We start from the raw sequence: 25,154 nt of genomic DNA, 5'->3' as shown, positions 1-25,154 counted from the left end.
ATTGTATGTATGTACCACATCTTCTTTATCCATTCCTCTGTTGATGGACATTTAGGTTGCTTCTGTGGCCTAGATATTGTAAACAGTGCTGCAATGAACATTGGGGTGCATGTATCTTTTCAAATTATGTTTTTTCTCTGGTATACGTGAATATTTTAAGTTGCTGATCTCTTAAATTCAAATGCATTTTTACTCTCCCCATCCCCCTTTATTGTTTTTAGCACCATATTTTACGTCTTTTTGTTCTGTGTATCCCTTAACGACATATTGGGGCTATAGATGATTTTACTACTTTTGTCTTTTAATCTTCCTACTAGGCTTTATATATGGTTGATTTAGTACCTTTACTGTATATTTGCCCTTACTCATGAGACTTTTACTTTCATAATTTTCATCTTTCTAGTTATGGCCTTTTCTTTATTGCTTAGAGAAGTCCCTTTAACATTTCTTGTAAAGATGGTTTGGTTGGTGCTGAAGTCTTTTAGCTTTTGCTTGCCTGTAAAACTTTTGATCTCTCTATCAAATCTGAATGAAAGCCTTGCCAGGTAGAATATTCTTGGTTGTAGGTTTTTACCTTTCATCACTTTCAATATATTGTGTCATCCCCTTGTGGTCTTCTGAAAAGTTAGCTGTTAGCCTTATGGGAGTTCCCTTGTATGTAACTTGTTGCTTTTCCCTTGCTGCCTTTAATATTCTCTATCATTTTGGCCACTTTAATTACAATGTGTCTTGGTGTGGACCTCTTTGGGTTCTTCCTGTTTGGGACTTTCTGTGCTTCTTGGACTTGGATGTATGTTTCCCTTCCCAGGTTAAGGAAATTTTCAGTTAATATTTCTTCAGATATGTTCTCTGCCCCTTTCTCTCTCTCTTCTCCTTCTGTGACCCTTATAATGAGAATGTTAGTATGCTTGATGCTGTACCAGAGGTCTCTTAATCTGTCCCCATTTCTTTTTATTCTTTTTTCTTTTTTGTTTTTCTGTTCAGCTTCAGTGATTTCCACTACTCTGTCTTCCAGGTCTCTGATCTGTTCCTCTGTATCATCTAATCTAATGTTGATTCCTTCCAGTGTATTTTTTTATTTCAGTTATTGTATTCTTCATCTCTGTTTGGTCTTTCTTTAGATTTTCTAAGTCTTCATTAAAAGCTTCTAACTTCTTGCTCTGTTCATCCAACTTTCTCCAGAGTTCTTTAAACATCTTTATGATCATTACCTTGAACACTTTACTGGGTAGATTGCTTATCTCCACTTCACTTAGTACTTCTTTGGGGATTTTATCTTCTTCCTTCTTTTGGAGCGTATTCCTCTGTTGCTTCATTTAGTCTAATTTGCTGTTTTTATTTCTATGTATTCAGTATGTTGGTTACATTTCTCAGCCTTGGAGAAATGGCCTTGTGTAGGAGATGTCCTTTCCGTCCCAGCAGTGCACTCCCCTCTGGTCACCAGAACTATCTGCTCTGGGGGTGTTTCCTATGTGGGCTGCATGAGTACTTTTGTGGTGGGATGACTACTGTGGGTGTCTGGTAGGTGTGGCTGGCATCCAGTCTGGTAGATTTTTAGTTCCTGCCTTGTGCAGAGGCTGCTGGCTGCTGGTAGGTTGGGCAAGGTCATGAGGTGGCTGGCTATGGAGCCCTGTGGGTTTCATGGCTAGTGCTGGCCCAGTAATGGGTGGAGCCTGGATCCGGGGTGGGTGTTTGTGGAGCTGGGGATCTCAGATGTAGTGCCAGCCTGCTGGTGGGTGGGGCCAGTTCCTGACATGGCCCATGTGGTCTGGGGTGTCCCAAAGTTGGTATTGGCCACTTTTATTCAACATAGTATTGGAAGTCCTAGCTGTAGCAGTCAGAAAAGAAAAAGAAATAAAAGGAATCCAAATTGGACAGGAAGAAGAAAAACTGTCCCTATTTGAAGATGATATAATACTATACATAGAAAATCCTACAGACACCACCAAGAAACTACTAGAACTCATCAATGAATTCAGTAATGTTGCACAATACAAAATTAATATACAGAAATCTGTAGCATTTCTATACACTAACAATGAACCATTAGAAAGATAAATTAAGAAAACAATGCAATTTATAATCACATCAAAAAGAACAAAATGCATACACATAAATTTAACTAAGGAGGTAGAAGACATATACTCGAAAGCTATAAGACACTGATGAAAGAAATTGAAGGCAACACAAACAGATGGAAAGATATACCGTGTTCATGGATTGGAAGAATTAATCGTGTTAAAATGACCATACTACACAAGGCAATCTACAGATTCAGTGCAATCCCTCTCAAAATACCAATGGCATTTTTCACAGAACTAGAACAAATAAGTTTAAAATTTGTATGGAAACACAAAAGATCCCAAATAGCCAAAACAATCTTGAGAAAGAAGAACAGAAGACAAGGAAAAAGCTCAAACAAAATCCTCCTCTCTGAGCCCAAGTACCAGGAAAGGAGCAATCTAAGCAAGAAAGAAAATTTTTAGATAATAATCTCTTTATTCCAGACAAACACTACAGAAAAATACCTACAGCCCCACCCTCCACCACACCATCAAAGTCCAAGTGGAACCCTAGAATTCTTCCCTCACGAAGTTATAACAAGGTGCCCCAAACCCCTGCTCATGTGGTGTCAGAGAATGCCTAATAGGGAGCTGGAGCTTTCATCCCTGCCAGCAGGTAACTAGACTCCCCACCTGCAGGGTCAGAAGAGACTGAGCATGTGGTAAGTTGGAACTCCCATCCCTACCCAGAAATAATGAGAAGCCCCTTCTCTCTCAGGTGTCAAAGGATGGGACCTGAACTTCTACTTCTACCTTGCAGTAATGAGGTGGCAACCCCCTCTTCCCCTGACAGAACAGTGTCACAAAAACCCAGTTAAAGAAGAAGGTTAAAATAAGATCCAGAGCATTAAAACAAAATGCAAAATGTCATGGTTTCAATGAAAAAAAAAAAAAAAACAATCGTCATACCAAGAACCAAGAATAAATATCTCAAACTGAATGAAAAATGATAATCAACTGAAGTCAACAGTGAGATGGTAGAGATGATAGGACTTTATGATAAAGATTTTTAAAGTAGTCATCTTAAGAATGCTTCAATGAGTAATTATAAACATGCTTGAAACAAATGAAAAAATTGGAAGCCTCACAAAGAAATAAAGTCTCAGCAAAGAAACGGAAGCTATAAAGGGGAACCAAGTGGTAATATTCGAACTGAAAAAGGAAAGCTGAAATAAAAGGCTCAGGTGATGGGCTCAACAGCAGTCACATCAAATCATACTTCTGAAAACTAAAGACAAAGGAAAAACATTTGCAGTCAGTAAAAAATCGAAACTTTTCCTATGGGGGAAAAACAATTCAAATGGCAGTGGATTTCTTATAAGAAGCAAGGAGGGCCAGAAGGAAGTGACACAACATTTTTCAAGTGCTGAAAGAAAAGAACTGTCAAACACTGAGTCCTATATCCAGTGAAAATATTGTTCAGGAATTAAAGGGAAATCAAGACATCTCAGATGAAGGAAAACTAACAGTTTGTCACCAGCATACCTAACCTAAAATAATGGCTAAAGGAAGTTCTGAAAGAGAAAGGAAATGATAAAAGAAGGAATCTTGGAACATCAGGAAGGAAGAAAGACAAAAGAAAAGAGTAAAAATAAGGTAAAAATACAATAGACTTTGTCCTCTTGAATTTTCTGAATTACCTTTGAAAATTGAATCAAAAATTATCATACTGTCTTATAAGGTTCACATTATATGCCAAGGAATATTTAAGACAATTATATTATATATGGCAGGGGGCGGGGAGAGTAAAGGGACTTAAAAGAGAGGTAAGGTTTCTACAGTTTACAGGTAGAATGTCAAAACCAGTAGACTGATAAGTTATGTACACATAATGTAATGTCAAGAGCAACCACTAAACAATCTACACAAAGAGATATATTCAAATGCACTATTAAAATGGAATTCTAAAAACTGTCAAGCACCCCAGAGGAAAGCAGAAAAAAAAGTATGAATGAAAATCAGAGAATAAAGAGAAAACAGAAAATAATGGCAGATTTAATCCCCAACATATCAATAATTACCTTAAATGTAAATCACCTAAATGCGCCAATTAAAAGACAGATTGACAGAGTGGATTAAAAAACATGACTCCCTAGAAATTATCATACTAAGTGAAGTAAGTCAGATAGAGAAAGACAAATATCACATTATATTACTTACATGTGGAATCTAAAAAAATGCTGCAAATGAACTTATTTACAAAACAGAAACAGACTCACAGACATAGAGAACAGACTTGTGGATTAGGAGTTTGTGATTAAAAGATACACACTATTATATATAAAATAGATAAACAACAAGGACCGACTGTATAGCACAGAGAAATACATTCAGTACCTTGTAATAATCTATAATGAAAAATAATCTGAAAATAATAACTGAATCATTTTGCTGTACACCTGAAATATTGTAAATCAACTATACTTCAATTAAAAAAAACATGATTCAATTACAGCTGTCTACAAGAAACTCACTTTAAATATGACAAGAACACACAAAAATGTAATTGAATTTTGCATTCTGATCTCGTAGCCTGAGACTTTGCTAAACTCATATATTAGTTCTAAGATTTTTTTTTGGTAGATACCCTGGATTTCCTAAATAGATGATTATATCATCTGCAAATAGAAATAGTTTTATTTCTTTTTTCTGATCAGTATGACTTTTTGGCAAGAAAAAAATTTCCAGTACTACGTTGCGTAAAAATGGTGAGAACATATATATATATTCTTGTCTTGTTCCAATTTAGGAGTACAACATTCATCCTTTTACCGTAAAGCATGATGTTAGCTGTAGCTTTTTTGGTAGATGCTTTTGATCAATTTGAGGAAGTGCCCCTCTTGTTTGCAGAGGGTTTGAATCATGAATGCATGTTGGATTTTGTCAAGTGTTTTTTTCAGTGTCAATTGATATAATCATATAATTTTTCTTCTTTAGTCTGTCAATATGTGGGGCTAAATGTATTGATTTCCAAATGTTGAACCAGCCTTAAATAAAGCCTGGAATAAATCCCACTTAGTCATGGTGCTTAACTGTTTTATAAATCATGGCATTTGATTTGCTAATATTTTGTTGAGGATTTTTGCATTTAATTTGATGAGAGATATTGGTCTTTAGGTTTCCTTTTTAGTGTTGTTTTGTCTGGTTTTGGTATCAGGGTGATACTGGTCTCATAAAATAAGTTGGGAAATGATTCTATCTCTCCTATTTTCTGAAAGAGATTGTGTAAAATTGGTGCTAATTCTTAAAATATGTGGTAGTTATTCAGTGAAACCATCTGGACTTGGAGATTTCTTGATGGGGAGATTTTAATTACATTGAGCTCTATGTATTTTTTAACTTCCTTTGAGACTTCCTCTTAGACCTGTGGATTATTTTGAGGCATGCTATTTAATTTCTAAGTATTTGGAGACTTTCCTGTTGTTTTTTTCTGTTATTGATTTCTAGTTTGATTCCATTATGATCAGAGAACATACTCTATTATTACATTTCTCTTAAATTTGATGAGGCTTGTTCCATGGCCCAGGATAGATTTTTATCTTGATAAATGTTCCATGGGTGCTTACAAAATGTGTACTCTGGTGTTGTTGGGAGTAGTGCTCTATATACGTCAATTAGATTTTGTGGGTTCATCGTGTTGTTCAGTTCTTCTATATAGTTGTTGATTTTCCATCCAGTAGTTCTATCAATCGTTGCAAGTTGTTGAAGTCCCCAATTATATTTGTAAATATTTCTATTTCTTCTTTGTTTCATGTATTTTGAGGCTCTGTTGTTTGGTGTGTACACATTTAGGATCGTTAGGTCACCCTGATGGATTTTTCCTTTATCATATCCATGTCCCTTCTGTCTCTAGTAGTTTTCTTTGCTCGGAATTGCATGTTATCTTATATTCACATACCACTCTTGCTTCTTTTTCATTAATTTTTGCATGGTGTATTCTTTTCCATTCTTACTTTCAACCTGCCTATTTTGTTGTATTTGAAATGAGTTTTTTGTAGACAGCATATAGTTGGGTAATATTTTATAATCTACTCTGCTAATCTCTGTCTTTTAATTGGTATATTTAGACCATTTACACTTAATGTAATTATTGATCTGTTAGTGCTTAAGTCTGCCATTTTACACTTTGTTTTCTGTTTGTTTCCTGTGCTTATAATTCCCTTTTCCTCTTTCCTGCCTTATTGTGAGTAATTTGAATATTTTTAAAGGATTCTGTCTTTATGTTTTTGAGTATTTCATTCAGTATAGTGGTTCTTAGTGGTTGCTCTAAGTTTTACAATACATACGTAAGTTATGACAGTCTACTGGTGTCAGTGATTTAGCACTTCAGGTGAAGTGTAGAAACTTTACTTCTCTTTAGGTCCATTTACGCTCCTCAGTTTTTTTTTTTTTAAAAAAGTTCTATGGAGATATAATTCATATATCATGCAATATATCCATTTAATATGTACAATTCAATGGTTCTTAGACTTCTGCAAACATCACCACAATCAATTTTAGAACATTTTCATCATCCCCAAAAGAAACCCTGTACCCTTTAGCAGTTCACCTCTAATTTCTGTCCAAGTCCCCCCACCCCCAAGAAACCACTAGTTTACTTTCTGTCTTTATGGATTTGCCTATTCTGGGCACTTCATATAAACTGAATAAAAAATATGTTACTGGCTTCTTTCACTTAGCATATTTTCATCCATGTTGTACCACACAACAGTAGTACTGTCAAATAATGCTCCATTGTATTAATATGCCACAGTTTATTTATCCACCTAACAGTTGATGAATACTTGGGTTGTTTCCAGTTTTTGGCCATTATAAATAATGCTGTTATGAACATTCATGTACAAGTCTTTGCTTGAATATCTGTTTGAATTTTTTGGTTATATACTTGGGAGCAGAAGTGTTGGGTCATATGGTAACTGTATGTTTAGCATTTTGAGGAACTGCCAGATTGTTTTTTTCCAAAAGGGCTGCATCATTTTACATTCTCACCAGCAGTGTATGATAGTTCCAAATTCTCCATGTCCTTGTCAACTATTGTTATATCATCTATCTTGTTGAGTACAGTCACCCTAGTGGGTGTGAAATTGTATCTCACTGTGGTTTTGAGCTACATATCCCCAATGGCTAATAATGTTGAGTACCCTCTCCACTTTTTCAATATAAGTACCTCTTAATAGTCTTAAGTATTTCCTGTACAAACAGGAAATTGGGCACTATATCAGATGGTGTTATAATTTTTGCTTCAACTATCAGAAATGATTTAAGAAACTCATGAGAACAAACACAGCCTATGGTATTTACCCCTATTTTCACCATTGTAGTGTAGTTCTTTCCTTTCTGAAGTTCCAAGCCTTCAGCTGTCATCATTTCTGTTTATAGAACTTCTTTTAGCCCATCATTAAGTGTAGCTTTGCTAGCAACAACAAATACTCTTCATCTGAAAATTCCTTTGTTTTCCCCTGACTTCTGAAGGGATTCTCTTGATGTAGATCTGTGGTTGACATTTTTCTTTCAGCATTTGAAAAATGTTGTACCATTTCCTCCTGGCTGCTATGCTTTGAAATATGAAATCTGTTGACAGTTGAATTGGTGTTTCCCTATAAGTAATACATTCTTTTTTTTTTCCTTGCTGCTTTCAAGATTTTTTCATTATCTTTAGTTTTCATAAGTCTATGTTGTGCCTTGGCATGGATTTATTTGGATTTATTATATTTGGGCTTCACTCAGCTTCTTGAATCTGTAGCTTTATTTATTTTGCCAAATTTGGGAAGTTTTCAGCCTTATTTCTTTTTTTTTTAATTAAAAAATTGTGGTAAAATACACATAACATAAAATTTACTATCTTAACCATTTTAAGTGTACAGTTCAGTAGTGTTAAATACCTCCACATTGTTGTGCAATCTCCAAAACTCTTTCCATCTTGCAAAATGAAAACTTTATACCTATGAAACAACAACTCCCCATTCCCTTCTAACCCCAGCTCCTGTCAGTCATCATTGTTCTTTTTCTCTCTATGAATCTGACTACTCTCAATACCTCATATAAGTGGAACCATACAGTATTTGTCTTTTTGTGACTGGCTTATTTCACTTAGTATAATGTCCTCAAGATTCATACCTGTCGTAGCATGTGTCAGAATTTCTTTCCTTTTTAAGTCAGTCATTATTTCTTTGAGTCCTCTTTCAGTACTTCTTTCTCTCTGCTTTCCTTTTGGACACTGATGATATGAATGCTGGAACTTTTGTTACTGTCCCACAGATTGCCCAAGGCTCTGTTCTTTTTTTTCCAGTCTATTTTCTCTCTGTTGTTCAGATTGAGTAAATTCTGCTGCACTGACCTCAAGTTCACTGATTCTATCTTCTGTTATCTCCACTCTCTTATTGAGCCCATCCACTAAGTTTATTTCATTTATTGTGTTTTTCAGTTCTATAATTTCTATTTGCTTCTTTTTTATATAACTTCTTTATCTTTGCTGAGATTTTATATGTCACTATTTGTTTTGAGAGAATCTGTAATTACGTTTTGGATCATTTTTATTATGGATGCTTCATAATTCTTGTCAGATAAAATCTGATTCGTCACAGTGTTGGTGTCTATTCTCATTCATGAATGATTTTTGGCTGTAAACTGGAGCTTTTTGTATACTACATTATGAGACTCTGGAACCTATTTATTCTTCTTTTTAAAGCAGGCAGTCCCTTTAATGACGTATACTGTGAGGGCTGGATACTTGTGTATGTTCCTGCTGCATCCCACTGACACGACCCTGGCAAAAGTGGGGTATTGACTCACACTTCCTTATTGCAAATGGGTAGAGTGGAACCTCAGCTACCCCCTTGGCTCTGCTGACACTATTTCAGTGAAAGTGGTGCACTGACCCACAGGTCTCTCTGGCTTCTGTTATTTTTTTTTAAATTTTATTTATTTATTTATTTATTTTTGGCTGTGTTGGGTCTTCGTTTCTGTGCAAGGGCTTTCTCTAGTTGTGGCAAGCGGGGGCCGCTCTTCATCACGGTGCACGGGCTTCTCACTATTGCGGGCTGTCTTGTTGCGGGGCACAGGCTCCAGATGCGCAGGCTCAGTAGTTGTGGCTCACGGGACTAGTTGCTCTGAGGCATGTGGGATCTTCCCAGACCAGGGCTCGAACCCGTGACCCCTGCATTAGCAGGCAGATTCTCAACCACTGTGCCACCAGGGAAGCCCTCTGGCTTCTGTTATTTTCGAATGAGAGTGTAAGCTCAGCTCCCCGGTGGGCCCTGCTGACACCAGGGGAACGGGGGAGTAGAAAAGAACCAGCTAGCTCCACCTTTTACCACCTTGTTAAGCCTCATTCATGCTGAGTGGGGGTGGAGGCTCAGTTCCACACTGTGCCACACTATTACCAGGGGAGGGGGGATAAGCGTGCTGACCAACCCTGCCTGACACTGCCTCTTTCAGTCTCATTGCTGTCAGGTGGGTGTGGAGGTTCAGCTTCCCACTGGGCCTCCCTGACACCAGGGTGGGGGGAAAAGTGGAGTGCTTACTAGCCCTGACATGTATCCTTCTGCTCAGTCTTTTTGATGTGGAGGGAGTGGAAGCTCAGCCTCCCTGTTGGACCCCACTGACATGGAGATGGAGATGAAGTCCAGTGATGACTAGCCCTGCACTGCACCAAGTTATTAAGTCTCCTTGCTTCTGGGTGAGTGTGGCAACTTAGGTTGCTACTGTACTGGGCTGACACTACTCTGGAAGGAGAATAAGAGCACTGTCTCTTTCTGCCAAATGATGGATTAGGACTGCCTGCTCAGTTCTGTCAACACTACCCCAGCAGTGGAATAGGAGCATACCACTTTTTTTTTGTGGGAAAGAACGGAGTGGAAGATTAACTTCTCACTAGGCTCCATTGAAGCTGTAGGGCAGTTGGGAGGGTGCATTTTTTTTTCCATTAGTGTTTTGTTGGAGTAGGGCAGGTATTGCCAAAAAGGCTTTCTGTTGTTAGGTGATCCTTTCTCCATTTCCTTTAGATATGAGGTTCAGGCTTTTCTTAGAGCTTTCTTTGTCTGTGCCTGTTGGCAGTTATGGCTTGGAGGCTTCTGCAGTGCCTTGTCTGGGATATACGGGAGGCAAAAAGGAAACCAAAGGAGCCCACTGCTGTATTGCTTCTTAAGTTCTGAGGCAGTCTGCCTTGTTCTTTCCACATTTCAGTCCTATTTGTTGTGTTATGTTCAGGAGTTTTGGGTTGAAAGAGGGCGGACCTAGAAGAAATGGAGTTTCTTCACCTTGGCAATAATGTAAGTCCTCTTAATTTCTTTTTTAAGAAAAAAAATCGGCAGAGCACACAACATCCTCAAAAATGGATTTTTTAATATCTAAGGGGATTTCTGATAGTAGTAATGATTTAAGGAATAAACAATAGTGAAAGAGTATCTGGGAAAACTTAAAGAGGTGGAGACTTACTAGGTTTGGAAAGCCATGCAAAATACCTTTCCTAATTTCACTGGAAATTTGTGGAATATTAAACTGATCACTCTTGGTGTGGCCCAAGTTCTCTTTCTGTACAATGCTCCTTTGTGTGTTTGTAAAGTTCTTTGTGTTTTGCGGGGGAAAAGATGTGAGTGGCAGGGAAACTTTGGCTCCTTGTATATAAAACAAGATATGACATTCACAGTTACTGTTAAGTAAAATTAAGACTGGTGAAAGTAGGGTCCCATAGGGGGTTGCAATAGCAGCTGCTTTAAGTCTCAAAAGTAATAGCAGCAACATTTTTCCATACTCACATTTCCAACTCTAAGTACTAGTGACTTTTACTTGTTGGGATTCTTGCTGTAAAGGATACAATTTAAAATTCATCATTTCAGAAGTGGTCCATATCTTCACTTTACAACTCCTGTCTTAGATGCCATTTTCTGGTCCTTAAACACTCCTCTCCCCCCCAAATCAGTATGCTTCAGATGCTGCTGCATTACTAGTACCACGGTGATTATAGCATTGGATATTACAGGGGAAAAGCAAGTGTCTGAGCCCACTAAGTCACTTGGAGGCAGCATAGTTGAAAGAACTTTGGAGTCAAAAAGACCTTCGAGATCAATTCTTGCATTTGACACTAACTAGCTGTATGGCTTTGGGCAAATTACGTAATCTTTTTGAGCTACAGTTTGTTCATCTGTAAAATGGGAATAATGCCCAATTTACAAGATTGTTGTGAAAATTCAATGACATAATGCACATAAAGTGAGGGCCCAAAGTTGGTGCTCAACAACTCTGAAAAAGCTTCTAGAGAACATGACCAATCTCTGACAGTTATATCTATATTCATCTAATATTTCTCCCGTTTGACCATGCTTCTGTTTCCTGCTTCTCCCATGCCTTAAATTCAATCTCTGTGCTTATGTATGCTACAGCTTATGGGACAAAGAGCCATAATTCACTTAGAACAGAAAAGATTGATATGCACATTTTACCCTGATATTTATAATTACTTAATATCTCTAGTCTCCAGAGTAGAAGCCCAAGATGCTCAAAGAAAGGAAAAAAAAATCAAAACTTAAAAAAATTTCAATGCAACCTAAATATTTCATGCTCAATTCTCTTCTATTTTATAGTACAGATTTGTTTCTATAGTACAAGATTGCTTTTCTGGTGTAGAAATGGGGGAATTGAACTTAAAATTTGAGTTTTAATGGTATATTAATGATACTGTACATCACTGGCAACAATGTCCAAGGTTCTCTCCAACCAACCTAAAAGGATTTAGTGGTAAAGAGAGATGGACATCACCAAGACAGCAGTTTGTTGGTGGGTCTACGTCTTGTGGCTTTACTAAGATTTTAAACTTTCATTCAAAAAATTCACTTTTAGCTTTTTCCACCCAGAGACAGTAAGGCAAGCTGATGCCCTGTAACCCCAATGGAATGCTTATGGCTAGAAAAAGCTTCCAGCCAAGCAGCTCTAAAGAAAGCCCAGCCTGCCCAAGATTCAGGCAAAAGAAGATCAATATGAATACTTTAAGGTTAAGATTAGGTCTAGAAGCATCAAAAAGGCAAAATGAACACCTGCCCAGAGGAGCAAACTAAGACAAGGAAGACTTTATTTTTGTTCTTATTTTTCTCACCACCAGTAACTTCTGCTCAAATTATTTAACATCCCTGAGGTTGATGTAAAATATGCATGTAAAAGGAAAATAACCTCTATTTCATGTGCAGGGATGATGTGAAGATTAGAGTGCCTAGCACAGGGCCTGAAACATAGTAAGGATGCAATAATTTTAATGCAATAATTTCAACTCTGCTTAAAATTAATATAATTTTACAGCTGAAAGGAACCGTAGAGGTCATCCAAGTTTTTTTTCTTTAAATGTGTAAGAGTTTTATTCTGGCAGAAATTTGATCTCATAAAGAAATCAGCTCAGACAAATTCTTTTGCTGAGCTTTTCTGTAACTAAGCTCCTCAGAAAAAGCACATATTGCAAGAGACTAACAGCTAACGTCATAGTTAAGTGTTACAGGATACTTACTACAGTAGGTCTTTGAAGGCAAAATTCAAATACCCACAGAATGGGAGAAAATATTTGCAAATCATATAACTTATGAGAATTGAATCCAGAATATATAAAAAGTCAGTAATAAAAAGACAACCCACTTGAAAAATGGGCAAAGTATGGGCATAGACATTTCTCCAAAGATGATATACAAATAGCCAATAAGCACATGAAAAGATGCTCAACATCACTAATTATTGGAGAAATGCAAATCAAAACCACAATGAGGCATCACCTCACACTGGTCAGAATAACTATCATCAAAAAGTCCACAAATAATAAATGCTGGAGAGGGTGTGGAGAAAGGGAACCCTCCTACACTGCTGGTGGGAATGTAAATTGGTGCAGCCACTATGGAAAACAGTATGGAGGTTCCTTAAAAAATTAAAAATAGAGCTACCATATGATCCAGCAATCCCACTCCTGGGTATATATCTGGAAAAAATGAAAACTCTGATTCGAAAAGATACAAGTACCCCAATGTTGATAGCAGCACTACTTACAATAGCCAAGACATGGAAACAACCCAAGTGCCCATTGACAGATGATTAGCTTAAGAAGATGTCACACACACACAATCTAATAATACTCAGCCATAAAAGAGAATGAAATATTGCCATTTGCAGCAACATGGATGGACCTAGAGAATATTATACTTAGTGAAGTAAGTCAGACAAAGACAAATATTATATGATATCACTTATATGTGGAATCTGAAAAATAATATAAATGAATCTATATAGAAAACAGAAACAGATTCACAGACATAGAAAACAAACTTATGGTTAACAAAGGGGAAAGGGGGGAAGGATAAATTAGGAGGTTGAGATCAACAAACTACTATACGTAAACTGGATAAGGAGCAAGGATTTACTGCTTAATACAGGGACTTCCTTGGTGGTCCAGTGGTTAAGACTCTGTGCTTCCACTGCAGGGGGCGCAGGTTGGATCCCTGGTCGGAGAACTAAGACCCCACATGCCGCACGGCACGGCCAAAGAATAAAAAAGTAAATACTGTTTAGCACAGAAAACTATATTCAATATCTTGTAATAACCTATAATGGAAAATAATTTGAAAAAAATATATAACTGAATCACTTTGCTGTATACCTGAAAGTAACACAATTTTGTAAATCAACTATATTTAAAAAAAAACAGTGAGAGATCACCTCACACCCACTATAGATGGCTATAAACAAAAAGGCAGATAATAACAAGTGTTGATGAGGATATAGAGAAATTGGAACCCTAATATACTCTAGTGGGAGTATAAAATGGTGCAGCTGCTTTGGAAAACAGTCTGGAAGTTCTTAAAAGCTAAAACATTGAGTTACCATTTGACCCAGAAATTCTACTTCTGGGTATATACTTAAGAAAGCTGAAAACACATTTTCATTAAAAACGTGTGCGTGGATGTTCATAGCAGCATTATTCATAACAACCCAGAGTGTAATCAACTCAAGTGTCCATCAACTGATGAATGGATAAAATATGGTATATCCACACAATGGAATATTATTCATCCATAAAAGGAATGAAGTACTGATATGTGATTCAACATGGATGAACTTTGAAGTCACTATGCTAATTGAAATAAGCCAGATACAAAAGGACAAATATTCCACTTATATGAGGTACCTAGAGTTGTCAAATTCATAGAGACAGAAAGAATAGTGGTTACCAGGTACTGGTGGGAGTGGAGAAGGGGGAGTAGTAGTTTAGTGAATACAGAGTTTCTCTTTGAGAGGATGAAAAATTTTTGGAAATATAGAATGGTGATGGTTGCACAACATTGCTAATGTACTTTATGCCACTGAATTGTATCCTTAAAAATGGTTAAAATGGTAAATTATATGTTATATATATTTTACCACAATAAAAAAGGAATGAAGTCTTTGTACATGCTACAAAATGGATGAACTTTGCAAACATTATGCTAAGAGAAAGTCGGACACAAAGGACCATATACTTTATGAGTCCACTGATATGAAATGTCCATAACAGGTGTATCTATTGAGATAGAAAGTGGATTAGTGGTTGCCTAGGGCTGAGAGAGGGAATGGAGGAGTTGGGGAATGACAGCTAAAGGGTTTCTTTTTGTGGTGTTAAAAATGTTCTAAAATTGATTTTGGTGGTCATTGTGCAACTTTGTGAACATTTTAAAAACTACCTGGTTGTACACGTTAAATGAGTGAATTATATAGTATGTGAATTATATCTCAATTTAAGCTGCTTTTTAAAAAATGAGGATTATAACAGTCAATGATTAGTGAACAATGTATTACTTAGGTGTGTTGGGATTTTGCTGTGTATGTTATCATGTGTAATATATGTATATTACTATGTTTAGCTATTTTAATAACATGTTCTATTTTAATTTTTTAAAAAGATAAAAGTGAGCTAATATCATTTTCTCAAATAAATTCCATCTGTGTCTAAAGGCTGGCATTTTTGACTATACTGATAAAGGTCAAAGTACCTTGTCACTATATCTGCAAACTACAAAAGAAGCCAACAGGAAATGAATGTTCTTCTGAACATTGGAATTGCAAATAAAATCACATCTTAAGAACCTCATATTTACATGGTGTTTAATTTACAAAGCACTTTCTGATATATTTCTGATGTACTGATCCTGTTAATATCCTTGTGAGGTGATCAGGATGGGTGTTAGGCCATCACTTTCCCTTGCCCAAGAAATTAAAAAGAGGTTTGATCCACCCAAGTCCCACAGCTAGTTAGTGGCTGAACTAGATCTGAATTCTAAATCTATTTTCAACCAATGCTCTGCCTAATCTACCATTCTATTCAATAAACTAGATCACACAGTACTCCATAAACAGGACACATTTCTATATAGCAAAAGCAAATTAAAAACGTGAAAAATATATAAATAGGCCATTAATATAAAGAACTCTCACAAGTTGTCCATTTGTGTTTCTAACTCCAATTTATCTTTTCGTGATCTCTGAACAAGTGCACTATTTTATGTGCACTTAAGGCTTTTAAACAAGGCATGAATAGCATAAGACAAACTCAGACAGGGTTTGGGGCATATGGGTTCTAGGTAATAATTTTGTTGTTAAGCATTTTCTGAACATGTGCATTGTATTGCTTTGGAATTAGACCTAGACATGGTCTCTTACTTCACGGAACTGCCAATGTAATGGGAGGAGGCGGCAAGACAAAAACAAGTAAAAGTGACCAATAAAGAAACGAATAAATTTGAATTGAGGAGTAAAGAGAGTCAGGTTAGAAGAAAAATGAAAATGGACTGGAGGGTAGATAGGATGGCTCTGAACAATGATAGAGAGAATTTCAGAAAAGTCTTGATTGGAATGCCTAGTTCAAGCCTGCCATTTCACTGTAAAAGGGAGAGGAAAGAGATCTTAATCAGCACAGCAGTTAAGAGTGCAGTTTGCATTTATTTTTCTCATGCAGGTCTCAACAAATGCAAGGACTGGAATCATACAGAATATGATTTAAAAATTCATTGGTATGTTTCTTAAGAATATGATGTTGAATGAATTTATTTCATTGAGTGGATGAGGAAAAATGTCAAATTATTTGATGTTTGTTCCAAGAAATGCATCCAAAATCTTTGAACTTGTCAATCAATAATGTGAAGAAAGAAAATAGCTTCTGTAATCTCCATGGCACTTAGTCTAACTTAGGGGAAAAAAAAAACCTTATTCCTTTATCAATGATTTTTATATAGGGCCTCAGGCAATCTGGAAAGAACATTTTCAAGATCACACACATAATCCAACTAAGTCTGACCTTTGGATTCTTTTTTCCCCTTATAACTACCTCCATTAAACTGTTTCCTAAGAATAGAGAGAAATCTATGACTAAAGAAAAATGGATTCATCTTGTTTTCTCCAGATCATTACACGCCCATCAGAATCCTGCTTCATAGCCACTGGGAGAAATGATCAGGTACTTTGTTGGAGATCGATACACTGAAACAGTGATTCTTAGTTCTCATTTTACAATATCCCATTGGGACTCTGACTTTTTCCCCAGGGGTATTAGGAAATTCTTGAAACATTAATTTCAGTTCACTTTAGCTTTTAGTATAAATATATGCCAAATGGCACTTCCTTGGGGGAGGAGAAGGAGTCTTGGCCAGGAGAAGAAATCCAAAATCCAGCTAACAATAGAGTATTGTAACTCCAGGGGTGGGAATTGCAGCTTTAGCTCTCTGCTTGGCACGGACATCAAGCCATGACCCTCCATTGCTTCTCTGGTGTCAGAGAAAGGGAAAAAGAAGAGGGATAACTCTGACGCTCACATTTTTAAAACCTTAAAAACACATATATCTAGAAATTCTATAATACTTAATTGTTAATAGTGGCTACGTCTGGGAACTGAGGTTGTGGTGTTACTTTCCCTGTGTTACATCATAAATTCCTCTAATGCTTTAACTTGATTTTAGAAGGAGCACGTATTGCTCTTGTATTCATTAAAACTTTCAACTGAGGTTTCAGAAGCCAAAAATAAAATAAATCAGAACTATTAAGCCTAAAAAGACAAACTAAACAGCTTTAATTCTGAAAACAGCTGGTTATAATATAAAGACTAGTGCTACAGAATTCTTATACCACCAGTGTCCAATAGAAATGTAAGCCACAAATTTGAGCCACATATATAATTTAAAATTTTCTATTAGCCATTTTACAAAAGTAAAAAAAAAAACAGGTGAAATTAATGTTACACTTTATTTAACTCAATATATCCAAAATATTGCTTTTTTGAGTACTAAGTCTGAAATCTGCTAGGTATTTTACATTTACAGCATATCTTAATTCACATTGGCTATGTGTATCTTTATTTATTTAGTTTTAAAAAACAATGTAATGAGCACCTGGGAACTAATCACCCAAAACAAAAGCTAGGACTTTGTAAACAACATACATCTGATTACATGTTTCCTTCTTACTCTCATTTCCCTACCTCTCTCCTCCATCCTTTATCCCAAACCTTGTGTTCATCATTTCCTCAATCTCCTTCTCATATAATTGCATCACATTGATATGAACTCTTAAAAGAGAATTAGCTGTTTATAACTTCATATAAGAGTTATTAGGCTGTGTTTAATATTTTGGGAATTACTTTTTTTTCAGTATTCAATTAGGTTTGTCATTATTATAGGTCCAAGGTGACTCGTTTCTTAATTGCATTTAATACATACACGGGTTTTTCAATTTTTTCCGGTTTTATTGAGGTATAATTGACATATAACATTGTATTCAGTTAAGGTGTACAACACAATGATTTGATATATGTATAAAGTATGAAATAATTACCACAATATTTAGTGAACATCCATCTCCACAATTACAATTTTTCTTCTTGTGATGAGAACTTTTAAGATCTACTGTTAGCAATTTTCAAATACACAACACAACACAACATTGTTAACTATAGTCACTATGCTGTGCATTACATCCCCAGGATTTATTTACCTTGTAACTGGAAGTTTGTACCTCTTGACCACCTTCACCCATTTCCCCCACTACCTAGCCACGGCCTCTGGCCAATCTGTTCTCTGTTTCTTTGAATTTGGTTTTCTTAGATTCCAAATATGAGTGAGATTATACAGTACTTGTCTTTCTCTGTCTGACTTAGTTCACTTAGCATAATGCCCTCAAGGTCAATCCATGCTGCTGCAAATGGCAAGATTTCCTTCTATTTTATGGCTGAATAATATTCCATTATATATACATATGTGTGTGTGTGTGTGTGTTTGTATACACATACATATATACACCACATTTTCTTTTTCCATTCATCCGTTGCTGGACACTTAGGTTGTTTCTATGTCTTGGCTATTGTAAACAGTGCTGCTGTGAATATGGGAGTGCAGATATCTCTTCGAGATAGGGATTTCGTTTCCTTCGGATATATACCTAGAACATATATAGGTTTTTTGTGACAACTTCAACATAGGGGACTTACTTTTTATAAGCTTAAAATACATTGGTAAGATTCATCCATACCTCTAAGTGTTGCTACAGTTCATTGGTTAGACTGCTGTCTAATATTTCATTGTACGACTATATCACAGTTTATCCATACACTATCCTGTTGATGGGCATTTAGGTTGTTACATTTTTGTCTGCATATTCTCGTCTAAATCTACTATTGTATACACGTAACAGTTTCTTTTGGGTAGAGATCTAGGAATTCACAATTCTTACCCAAATGAAACAGCTATATAGCAGATAAGGGAGAAGGCAGACAGAGATCAACCAGAGGGAGTTCCAGTATGGGTTAGAACCAGTAGGAAGAGCAACTGGTAGGGATGGCGTTGCTTGTGGAGGCCCAAGAAACATTGTGAGTGGCAGCTGGTTCTAGTTTTCCAGTCTTACTTTGCTCTACTGGGCTGCACCATGTGCAGTTAAAGCATTGAACAGTAGCAGTGAGTAAAGCCAGGCCCTACTGATAAAGGTTCCCATACAAATTTTGGCAATGCCAACACATCTAGAGAACTTGGGTCCTGTGTTCCCAAACTCTCCACCCTTGTCCGGTTCTTGGTGGTCAGTCTCTTTCCTCTGCATCCCTTAAATTGTCTTTCTGCACTGGGCTATGTGCAGGTATATACTGGAGGTACTGGCGGGGTAAGACAAAAAGTTGACTTTTGGTGTATATGAAAGTATTCTCTGAGAGTGGGGGAAAGATGGAAAATTCTAAAATAGAGTTGTTTTTCTGTCCTAGACTGCATTAAATTCATCCCTATGAGCACAGTAAAAAATAACCTCTAGGAGTTAGGGCTTAGCATAGCTAGTTCTAATGGAAAAACATGAATCTGGGATTGGTAGCTGGATCAGCTACAAGGGACTGATTCTGAAGGAAGAGGGGCTGAGGAATTTATATAAAGTTAGGAATGAGAAACAGCAGTAGGAACTTTAAGGCCTGAGCCAAGGGCCTGGTGATGAAGAAAGGGGGAATTACACAGGTGCATATGGGGATACAGAACTCAGATTTGCCCGGGGCTTTGCATTTTGAAAAGCGCTTTTCAAATCACACTATATTTAATCCTCACAGTAACCCAGTGAAGTAGGTATTACCATTATGCCACTTTATAGGAACTGAGGCTGAAAGATTAATATGCGTGTTCACAAAGTTTCATAGCAAGTAAGTAGCAGACCTGCAACTTGAACCCAGGTCCCTAAACACAAAACCAAGGACTGTTTTATTGCTCCAGTGATCTACAGCTGAGGTATTAAAGTGTGTTGCTAATGCTTGGCTGCTAACTAAGTACTGAAGTAATGATTTACTTAAATAAAAACTGGAATAGATTTAATGGTGTTTCTGTAATAGTGCCACTCTCATTTGCATTCTGATAGGTCTTCTTGAGCAGGAAAGAAAGGAACCTAGTTATAGCCAGCATGCTAGAAAAATGCATAGAACTCCAGGGACCCCAGGAAGGGCGTCTCGCATGTCTATTCAAGCTCTGAATTACGCTGATAAAAGGTCAAGATCTGCCACACTATATACCATAGCAGTCAGAGAAGTAATCTAATTTGGTGAATGAAAGGTGGAATAATAAATATATACAATGTAATTTTTATTTCTTCATTTTTGTTTAACTTTGAGAATGGAACATTGTTCATGAGAGAGCAACTTGTGGGTCCTTTCCAGTTCTATTCCTGCACAAACAGCTTCTTCAAAGGGCAATTCTGGGCAATGTAAACAAATTTTTATAACAACTCCTTCCCTCAATCTCTCAATGACTTACCAAGTATTTGTTATTATATACAACTCCTGTGGCTTCACAGACATGTGCATTGTCCACTGCCTGTCTCTTAAGATCTTTCTAATGCAGTTTTCTCGATTCAAAGAGGGGAACGCTTTAGCATGGACCTGTAGTATGTTTTCTTTCAATCTGCAAACATTCATTAACTACTTGACTGTTTGCTTGTCCTAGCTAGTTGCCATGCTGAGGTAGAAGGAATCCTTAACCTCTTGTGACTTATCATCTAGCTGGGAAGATGAGAGAAGTACATGAAAGAGATCTAGAAAATGTATGTGTTTCAAGCATGTACATGGAAGAATGTAAACTAAGAAGATAAAGCTATCTGGCTGGAGGTTCATTAAAGCCATGAAACTTTAGAACTGGATCCTGAAAGGATGGATAAGGATTAGAAGCAAGGAAGTAAGAAGGTAGTCCAGGAAGGGGATTGATTTAGTAAAATCAAGAGGCTGTAACCAGCAAGATCTGGTGAAAAAGGTAAGACCACTTACATTGCTGCTATGGTTGCCACCATGCCAATGTTATATGACACACTAAGCATAAGTAGACCTTTCGTTTTCTTGGAATTCCCTATTTCTTTGAAATCCCCAAACCAATAGTCTCTTATAAACTATGTTGTTTTATGTGTTCAACTTTTATGAGAAGTAACAATTCATATCTGTACATCACTGTATAGTTTATATAATAACTGCATATACATCATTTTGTTTGACCCTTACAGCAATCCTGTGTAATGACATGGAGGCTGACTTGCTACAAGTTAGAGGACTAGCAAGTGCAGAGCTCAGGACGTCAGTCCAGATCAGTTTCAGTCCAATCATTAACATTTACATGTTGTTTTGACCAATAATTGATATTTATAAATGATATTCTTAAGGTCCTAAGATTCTGATGTATATCTTGCATCAGGAATTATTAAATTATGCCTTGGTTCATTTTTTTATGTTTAGCATATTTGGTTGTTATTCAAGATTTTTAAAACTCGTATGAAATATTTTAGAACATATAATCTTTAAGATGGCTGCTAGTAGAGGTGGCTGAATACTGTCCTTCAGATTTCTTTTCAATTACAATGCTATACAGTCCTCACTTGGCAACTTCATGCACAGTGAACATCTCACTTACTTGGCACCACATAAGAGGTTCCACAGAAGTGAGTTTTCTGGGTAACTAAAGCTTACTCCACTGACAGCAAACTTTGAGATCTGGCAGAAATCTTTCTAATATACTTTGAGACTTCCCTGTCTTGTCATGTTAGATAGAGTTGTCTATTACAGGATAAGCATCACTATGAAAATCCCCTACTGGACCATACAGTGAGGTGCTCAGTGTCTTACCAAGGCATACAGGGAAGTTTGAACCCTTACATTAATAGTCCCAAGTGACTTCACTTTTCTGGTTATTCTGTTTTTAAAATTCTTATTTTCTTTATGCTGCTAACTGTGCCTTCTTAGGGTATCAGTTTTCTCACATCTGGTAGACCTCTTTCCCCATTCTCATTGGTCATCAGACAACTAAACTCAGTACATCAGTAAGTAACCTTTATTTTATATACAACACTAAACCAAAAGGCTTAGTGAGGTTGTTGCCACCCTTCTCTCACAGGTGTAGAGTAAGAGGCCTCAGTGGATTGAGATTTTGTTCCCAGATCATTGGGTTTCATTCTCTCTCCTTTTGGGGTTTTAGGTTGTGTTCTGGATTTTGGAGGTTGCTAAATAAAAGAGTTCTGACTTATCAGGATATATTGAGAATAATTATATTTTGTTTACTAAATTCACATTGTGTATATTTCTCCAAGATGGACAAAAGCAGATGAAACTTAAACTATCAGTAGTAATAGCAGCTTATGATATCCAATTTTTAATTCTTTAATTCTTAATTCATTGGTGGGAGAAGAAAAAGAGAACTCTTAAGACAAACCTTATTTAAAACAAGTACTCTACCTGAATCTTTAACACAGCTTTATATTTTTCTAAGTGCTTTAGCATGTATTATCTCTTTGATCATCACAATCCTGTGAAATAAACAGGATAGCTTCTTTTCTCAACTATAAAAGTGGTAAGAGATTGTGATATTTGAGAAAAAGCATTCTCATTTTTCTACCCAAAACCTGAGAAATAGATGGATTAGTACTATTCTCATTTTATAGTTGATACTAATAATTACTAACTATTGAGCATCTGTAAGTGCCAGCAATGAGTTAGGCATTTTACTTTATCTCTAGTCCTTTTAGCATTAAAGGAAGTATTATTACTTCCTTTAATATTTTATATTTAGGTCATGAGAAAACTTAGGTTATATGACTTGACCAAGGCCACAAAGCTAAAAGTAGTAGAGCTAGAATTTGAAATTAGGTCTCCGTGATTTTAAATTTAAATCAGGTCTATGTGGCTTTAAATTCTATGCTCTTTCCTTACCCCAAGCTATCTGAGAGAGAGAAACCAAGGGTCAGAAAGGTTGCATCTTGATATCAACAGAGTTTTTCTTTCTTGTATGTATGATTTCTTCCAGGCACCTGGAGCTTTACTGTACTACGTTTGGGTTTTGTTTCTGATAGCCTCTGGATTTTGCATACTATGCTAGAGGGTAGGAAGAATAGATTATATTCAAACTGCTGAACTGAAACTTGAAAACAACCTCTGAGATAAAATATTTGTACCACAAATATACACCCTTCTCCTTTAAATAGGTGACAATGTAAACATGTGCTTTTAAAGAGCTTTGGAGATGACTTGTAAAGATAATGTGCCATATGGATCAATGACTTTATGACTCCAGTAAGAAATTTGTTGCTTCTTTTGAACAAAATAGAGATTTAAATGTGTGACCTGAAATATAAAATTTCATCTTTGGAAGCATGCAATTCATACTTTAAAATTTGATCATTTCAGCGTAGTTTTTTTTTTTAAAAAGTGATGAAACATATCTGAAATTCGAGGAGAGAATCAAATTGCTGTATTTACAATAACTGAACATCCTCTCAGCAGATACCATGAAGCTATCATGAGAAACACATTCTTTTTCCACTTCCTTTTTAAGAAATCATATTTCTAAACAGATTAGGATCAAAACATAGTGAATTACCAAGTCAATCTTCTTCCCGCTCTTCTGGAATAATGTAAGACAATGATGAGCTGAATTTCATTTATAAAGATGACACTACTAACTTTCTGGCAGCAGGCCAGGCCCATGAGTTGTTTTGCTATAGGGAGAATAGATCTGCACAAAGTCACCTTCTTCCTAGTACACCACTTGACAAATAGCACAAATTGGTTAGACCCCCGAGTTGGGGTATATAGAACTGCAGTGAGGCTAGACCCTAAGCAACTGACCTAATGCACCACAGTACTAAGTTCATTAAAGGGGGTGTATACTGGAAGCAGTGGTAAAATGCAGCTAAGATTCATAAGCCCACAGCAAAGCATCCTTGGTACTTCACCATTTCAAAAATAGCTTTCACTAAATTTCTGAACATGTTAATGGCATAGGATCTATGTCTTCTCAGTCAGTTTGAAGTCCTCAACAAGAAAGACAGTAGGATCAGTCACTGTTTCTAAATTACACTGAGGGTCTAAATGGTGCTACTTTGCACCAGAGATTAGTAAGTAGAAGATCAGGAAAATTAAAACTGCTACCAAAGTTAAGAATAATCATACATGTCGTTACCTTTAGTAAACAAGGAAGAATTATATTTGCCTTGCTAATATTTACTTCTCAAGTGTATGGAGGGTAGGGGAGAGATGTAGTGAGATGGGTAAGATGCCAAAGTAATTTGGGATTAAAATACCATTGATCAAATGCTTGAGTGAGCATTGGAAAGCCCTGAGGTGGTTCTGGGCTCTAGTCACACTTTCTCTGCCCAAAGGTTCTGGCTTCCCTCAGTCCTTTCTTCAAGTCTCCTATGTTACGTATCAGGTTTCCTAAGCCAAGAGGAGAGCCAAAAATCCTAGGGGATTGGTTAGCTTTGCACTTGCTGTTTCCTTTGTCAGAAATGTACCTTCTACTTCTCTTCATCAAAGTCTCATTCATCCTCCAAAATCCAATTCAAATGTCACTTCATTCATGCATATATACATGCCTAGTATGTGCCAGCCATTGTGCACTTCTCCTTGGAGATGTATTTAATATATTTGGCCATTCTGTGGCCCCTTCCTCTGTGCTTCCACTGTAATCTTATCACACCTCCATATAAGTACTTACCACCTCTGGAAAGTATTTATAAGATTCTCTCTTATGAAAACAATGTGCTTCCAGGACTGAGGAACCTTATCTTACCCATTTGTGTATCCCTGGGTGTAATATAATACAGTGCCTTGCACATAGTAGATGGTTAATGAATCTCTAGCTATTCTCTCCCTCCCTTTCATTTATATTTGCTATTTTCTACTTACTCTTGTGACTTGATTCTCAGTCCTTCTGTCCCTATTACTTTACTCAAACTGCCCTGACCAGTGTTGCCAACAACAAACTTCTTACTGAATTCAATGGACGGACGAGACACACTTCTTCCATTAGGCTTGCTGAATTGGTAAAATGTAAGCCTAGAGCTGCTAGTAGCTATTTCTGCCACCTATAGGGAGAACCTGCCTGAAGAATAAGGCCAATATAAAGGGAAGCAGAACTGAAAAAGTCCTGATGACATCATTTGAGCTCCAAGATTCAGCCATGTTTTAAGCCAACTTTGTCAGAAACTTTATAGTTAGAAATGGGCCAATAAATCCTATGCCCTCTTTAAAACAAAACAAAACAAAACAAAACACCAAAAAAACCCTTAATCCAGTTTAGGCCAGCTATCTGTCACTTGTAACTGAGAGAG

The 25,154-nt window shown here is 36.6% G+C and overlaps 1 protein-coding gene across 5 annotated transcripts in view; it reads right to left on the bottom strand.

The window, feature by feature from the left end:
• Window positions 1-25,154, bottom strand: part of EDA (ectodysplasin A) — a 362,845-nt gene that overhangs the window by 54,231 nt on the left and 283,460 nt on the right. The window contains exon 3 of one of the 5 annotated variants that reach the window (XM_068533740.1): window positions 18,040-18,491. The exons of the other annotated variants lie outside the window; for them this stretch is intronic. Within the exon in view, the coding sequence (XP_068389841.1) occupies window positions 18,400-18,491 (92 nt within the window). The 3' untranslated portion in view covers window positions 18,040-18,399. Of the gene's footprint in view, window positions 1-18,039; window positions 18,492-25,154 lie in introns of those variants that run through there. 5 annotated transcript variants of the gene reach the window in all.

This window comes from Eschrichtius robustus, chromosome X (assembly GCF_028021215.1).
Source record: "Eschrichtius robustus isolate mEscRob2 chromosome X, mEscRob2.pri, whole genome shotgun sequence".
NCBI classification, from domain to species: domain Eukaryota; kingdom Metazoa; phylum Chordata; class Mammalia; order Artiodactyla; family Eschrichtiidae; genus Eschrichtius; species Eschrichtius robustus.
The sequence above is the reverse complement of the archived record's forward strand: the minus strand, read 5'-3'. Positions and strand labels throughout refer to the sequence as shown.